Genomic DNA, 6,237 nt, shown 5'->3' with positions numbered 1-6,237 from the left:
AAACACAGGGAATCCAGGACGGATGATCCCTTCAGGACTTGTGGCAGGTGGCAGGACTTCATTTCTCTTTGTGGCTTAGTAGTATTGCATTGTGCAATATACTGCATTTTGCTTATTTTTGCATCTGTTGAAGTACTTTTTTTAGGGTGCATCAAATCCCGCTTATTTGTGAATTTCCTTCTCGTATTGATTTGTAATGTTGCTCCACTGTGGCCAAAGAATATACTTTGTATGACTTCAAGCCTTTAACACTTATTAAGGCTTGTTTTATTGCCTAACATGATCCACTCTGGAGAATATTCCAGGTACCTTTGAAAAGAACGTATATTCTGCTGTTGGGTAGAATGCTGTAATATATGGGCCATTCTTGGGTTGTGAATATTCTTCTTAAGGACCTCTGAGCAGGGAGCTGCAATCTTTGAATCCTTGATTTAATGTTATGTAAATTTGCCCTCACTTTAAAATGCCTGAATCAACCCTTACCTGCAACCATTCCTCCATCACAGTCATCTTCACTTGCTGTAGCTTTTACTTCATTGAAAGAAACGTCGAGCTTTTCTTGGACTAACATACCCACCGCCACAAAGTTGCTTCTGACTCAGAGTGATCCTGTATAGATTTTCCAAGATTATCAATCTTTATGGAAGTAGACAGTCTCATTTTTCTCCCACTGAAGGGCAGGTAGGTTTGAACCACAGACCTTGCAGTTAATATCCCAGAGTCAAGCTAAATAAGAATTGTTTGCACCAGGTGTGATGTAAAAATTCTTAAAAACAAAAAATACATCTCTGTGGTAGTTATATAATTTGGTGTCAACTTGAGACTATTAAAAGAGATGAGGTGGAGTTTAGCCTGTCAATCAGGTTGCAGCTTGATGACCTCATTTGGAGCCACTATGGTGATAAATAGCTCACTGGAGGCCAGAACCACACCCTCTACTTCGTTGTCCTGCTCACAAAGCACAAGGGGATATGCGATGGAGCCAGAGCCCTGGAGCTGGAGGAGTCACATGGAGACCCACACCAGCACTGAGATGGTTCCACCACCACTGGTCTGTGATCTTCCATTGCATGTGTTGCATGAGTCTGAAGAGGAATTTATAGACCAGTATCGGACATATGGGATAATATTGGACTTATGGACTTGATCTGGGCTGGGATGTTTTCTTAGTATACAATTACTTTTTGATATAAAGCTCTCTCTTATACACATATGAGTACTATGGATTTGTTTCTCTAGTCAAACCAGACTAACACAATCTCATTCCTAATTTTGGGCCTACTTATATATGTTAGATCTAGTGAGTTTATAGTGCTGTCCAAATCTATTTCCTTATTTTCTTTTGCCTCATTATTCTAGTCATTACAAAGTGAGGCTTCCAACTGTTACTGTTGAGTTGTCTATTTCTCCCTTCAAGTCTCTGAGTTTATGGATCTGTATTAATAAAAACCAGGGATTGATGATGCCCCACATGTCTAACTCTTTCATGATGTTATTCAGCTTCATTTCCCCCCACTCCTCCATTGAGTATATTCCTTCACATTTCTGGGTTCTGTGAATCACTGCAGCATCCCACAGAAGCTCAAGAAAGTATGAGATAATGTCTCGTGTGGTGGTGGAGCTGTTCAATTCAAAAGGCAGGGAGTGGGGAAGCAGATGCTGGGTCCAGAGGTCATGCTTCATTCCTTGCTTTTGCCAGCGATGAGATCACACTCTTTGTTCCTCAGAAGTCTCATTTTATCCACAGTAGGATGGCATTTCAGGGAATCCTGTTCACAGTTACTCATAGGTGAATCCTATCTTCCTTCACCATCTTACCAGACCAATCACTGTCCAGGATGAACATGGTCCAACATCTTGAAGATTCAATGTTCCTCAAACATTTGGGAAGCAACTGCACTTTAAAAAAACTATGATAACAAACTACAGGAGTATTATGGAAGACAATGCAAATGTCATTAAAAGCTTAAGAAAAGTCTTGAGACTTAAAGAATGTTTGACTGTGGCAACTTGCCTTGGTCGAAGAACAGAATCCTTGAGGTACATGCATTTACTCTCCTTACCTAGTAAGGATACATAGGTGGAAGGATTTGGCAAGAAATGGTAATCACCTTTGAGCTGATCTTGAGAGTTTGAATTTTCAGTAGATATCAGGAGCCCTGGTAGAATAGTGGGTTAAGCATTGGGCTGCTAACTACAAGGTCTGCAGTTTGAAACTGCCATTCTGAGAAAGAAAGAATAGAGCTTCTACTCCCATAAAGATTTACAGACTCCGGAACCTACAGGTGCAGTTCTACTCTGCCCTTTGGGTCATTGTGAGTCAGAATCAACTTGATGGCAGAGAGCTGGGGTTTTTGAATCAGGAGATCAATAAAACTTCCTAGCATCCAAATGTGTCTGCTCTTTTCTATGCCACCCCTCTGCCCCCGCCCCATATCTCTAGGGAGACCTAAGCTGTTGATTCAAGCTGTAGAGGGAGGCAGTCCTGCTCGCAGTCATCCCAATAAGAGACCTTATGGTAATTAATCTGCGGAAATCCAAATACACATACAAAGCCAGAGCGGTGTGATCTGAAGCTGTGGTCCCTCAACGTGCCAGGAATCAAAGTTAGAGGTCTACCCAATGGATTGGTCATGGAAAACTTGTTCTCTGCAAGACCTGAAGACAAACTCTGATATTAATGACTTCAACTCTCACAAGCAGCCGGAGAAGCCATAACAATTTCCAGTATGAAAGCTGCAAGTGCCCAGCTTTGGTTGGAGGACATTCTAGTTAGAATGAGACACTTCTGTAATGCCTATAGCCGCCACACCCAAAATAACAGACCCACAGTCGTCAAGTCTATCTCTGATTCACAGAGACCCCACATAAGGTTTCCAGGGTTGTAAACCTTTATGGGAGCAGACAGCCCCATCTTTCTCTCATGGAGCACTTAAAATGATTTCCTTAAAATAACAACGAAAATGGAAGGTTTTAGCATATTAGAAACTATGCTAATAACCAATGTTTAGACAAGAAGATTCTTTTCTCCAATTACTATCTTCCCGAATATCCTAACGCATAGAGAGAAGTTAGATAATAACTTGGAGTATAAATCCTTATTTCATAAGGTTGTATAGCTTTGGACATGCGATCAGGAGAGACCAGACCCAGGAGGAGGACATTTTGCTTGGTAAAGTGGAGGAGCAGTGGAAAAAAGGCCCTTAACAAAATGGATTGACATAGTGGCTGTAACAATGGGCTCAAATATAAGAACAATTGTGCGAATGGTGCAGGACGGGATATGCTTTTTCATTCTGTTGAACACAGGGTCGACTTGACAGCACCTAACAAAAACAGCAGCTGGCAGAAAAAAATAGATCTCAAGGACAGCCTCTATATCCATATTATCACAATTAGTTATGTATTGTCAGTAGGAAACCACTGATGGAAAATGTAAAATATTTCTAAAATTTAACATATGATGAGTTCATGTCAACAAAAATAGTTAGGATTCTATGATCTAATTTTGAAATGAAAAAGAACAGTCGGTAAAAAACCAACAACTAGCTTCCATATTGTTATAGATGTACCTTACCTAATGGTCAATTTCACAGGCTCAGGCGACCCATGGACATTGATCAGGAACTCCTCTTCGAAGTAGCCCACGATGGAAGAACTGAAGGAGATCTGAATGGCTTGGACTCTGCTTGGTTCAAGGATGCCTTCTTTAGGACTGAAGACAAAACAGGCCCCCAACGCTGTAGCTGGAGGCATCACATTGAAGAGGGCATCAATGCTGCCTTTGTTGGTGAGTATCGTCTGTATCAATAAAAAGGAAGGAATGAAAAGGTAGGCAATGAACCTCTCTTCCCAAGCTCTAAATTGATCTATTTCATGTAACCATGTGGCGGTAATGCTTGACACACGTTAACATGGTTTAAAGTTGCAGACATTGTTGTTATTAGGTACTGTTGAGTTGTTTCTGAAACACTGCCCAGTCTTGTGCCATCTTTACAATTGTTGCTGTTCGAGCCCGTTGTTGCAGGCACTCCTGTCAATCCGTCTACCTGAGGCTCTTCCTCTCTTTTGCTGACCTTCTACTTCACCAAGCATTCCAAGCATGGTGTTCTTGTCCAGGGATTAGAACCACAGAAAAAAGCTTTAGAGGAAGAATGGACAGGCTGATGTCTTGAATATCTGAAGACAGGAATCCCAAGCCAGAAGTTAATTTTGTGTGCTCGCTCTCCTTTTATGAACGGAGTTAGTCATCTATCATATTCAAGATAGAGAGACTGACCATATCACATCTACTGATGACGAGCTTTCACATACCCACCACAATTGTTCTTTGTAATATTCTCTATGAACTAACTGAAGAAGAGGCCTTTCTGTTATACATATGACAAGGCTGATGCTAAATAGAATACTGAAAAAACCAAAAGCTAACCATATTAAAGGAACAGGAACTACCTAAGCCTTTGCTGAAAATGTAGCCTGAAGAATGTGAAAGAGATTCTATGGTGGGTTCCCAAGGAAAAGAATTGTCTTTGCTGTGCTATTAAATTGAATTATATTGGATAGATCATTATTTTGGGATACTTAAGCAAGGAATTATTTTGCTACAGAACAGTTTTATTCCTATATACAAGTGCTCTGCACCCATATTATTGCCCATAATTGGTTGTGTACCAGATTTGGTACATATATGTAAAGAACTCACATCTGGTGTTCAGGGTCCTCCACAGCTGCCCTCAGCCTACTGCTCCTGCCTCCCCACCCCCACCCCTTCTTGCATATGAACCTGCATTTCAGTCCGCCTGTTCTTCTCTTGTGCTTCCACAGATAGCACCCTATCCTGTGCCAGGGCTGTCTTTGTACCTGGGTGAGTAACAGAGTCCTGGTGGTGCTGTCAGGTAAGCATTGGACTGCAACCCCACAAGGACTGTAGTTCAAAGCCACCAGTGACTCTAAGGAAGAAAGATGAGGCTGTCTGCTCCCGTAACAATAGATGGCCTAGGAAAGCCTATGTAGGCGAATTGACTTGCTGGCAGTAGAGGCGGTTTGCACTGGAGAACAAAGAACACAGGAGACTGCAGAGACACAAGAAAGGTGGCAGGAAAAGGTGGAGCACATCAGGGTCTTGAAGGCGAGAGCAGTAAATTTCCAGAGTGGGCCAAATCGGGAAGAGGTCAAGGAGAATAGGCTCTATGAAGAGATTACAATGATTTATTTTCAAGTAGAGGTCATCCCTGACTTGAAAGCGGGGAGCAACTCCAATGGAGTGTGGCTGAAAAAGCCAGAGTACAAATGCTCAGGGAGTGGGTGAGTACATGATTATCCCAGGTCCCTCTTTTGAATAAAACCAGGGGTGACCAGTGAGAAAGAAGCGGCAAAGCCATGGGAAGGCAGGACACGGGAGCCTGAGTGTAAGACAGTACGTGAACATGAGCGTTTGTGGCCGTTGTAAGACAAGAGGGTTGGGTAACCAAGGGAATGGGGCCTGACAGAATGTGGAGGAGAGTGCGTGCCGGCACTGCAGCCATAGCTTGAGAAGCAGAGAAGAGGACGGCACAGAGCTCCTTGCGGAGAGAGACAACTACTTCAGCTAAGAGAAGAAGGGCCTGTGTTGCAATAGATACTCATGTCTAGATAACTGCTGCTTGATACTGTATTCACCTTCTTTATGAATACTGCCCATCTGCTTCTTTCTAAGTTCCCTGGTAGTAGAAATCATGTCTTATATTTCATTCTTTTATATAAAAAGACCATGTAGCAATGTGACTATGACCATATCCCAGCTCTGCCACTGACTTACCAGCTGTGTGATCTGGTACGAATGAGCACTGGTCATGCAGAGGTGAAGAGCTGGGTTCTAATTCACCAGCTGCTCCACAGGAGAAACATGTGGAGGTCTGATGCTTCCAAATATACTACAGTCTTGGAAACCCCATGGGGAAGTTCTACTTTGTTCCAAAGGAATGAGAATTAACTCAGTGGCAATGGGTTTTGTTTTGCTTTGTTGGTGAACTTTGTACAACCTCCTTACGCAGTTTCCCCCTCTGTAAAATATGGTTACAACTACTACTCCTGTAACTCTTGAACAGTGGCTGGCAAACAGTGTTAATAAATGATAATGACGGTTCTTTATATGGCCAGCGCCAGCAGGATATGTTTAAGGTTTAATTGCCCTTAAGAAGGAGCCGTGGTAGTATTAAGGTAGCAGAAGGACATTGGGCCTCCACTCAAGTACTCCCT

The 6,237-nt window shown here is 42.4% G+C and overlaps 1 protein-coding gene across 1 annotated transcript in view; it reads right to left on the bottom strand.

Annotated features, from left to right (window-relative positions):
* The window catches only part of HYDIN (HYDIN axonemal central pair apparatus protein), a 402,419-nt gene that overhangs the window by 228,773 nt on the left and 167,409 nt on the right, over nucleotides 1-6,237 (bottom strand). The window contains exon 13 of the mRNA XM_045293924.1: nucleotides 3,578-3,801. Coding sequence (XP_045149859.1) covers nucleotides 3,578-3,801 — 224 coding nt within the window. The remainder of the gene's footprint in view (nucleotides 1-3,577; nucleotides 3,802-6,237) is intronic.

The sequence above is a fragment of the Echinops telfairi genome, unplaced genomic scaffold (genome assembly GCF_000313985.2).
Source record: "Echinops telfairi isolate 266 unplaced genomic scaffold, ASM31398v2 ScPeMD7_2291;HRSCAF=2852, whole genome shotgun sequence".
Taxonomy (NCBI): Eukaryota; Metazoa; Chordata; class Mammalia; order Afrosoricida; family Tenrecidae; genus Echinops; species Echinops telfairi.
This window is presented reverse-complemented; position numbering and strand designations above follow the sequence as displayed.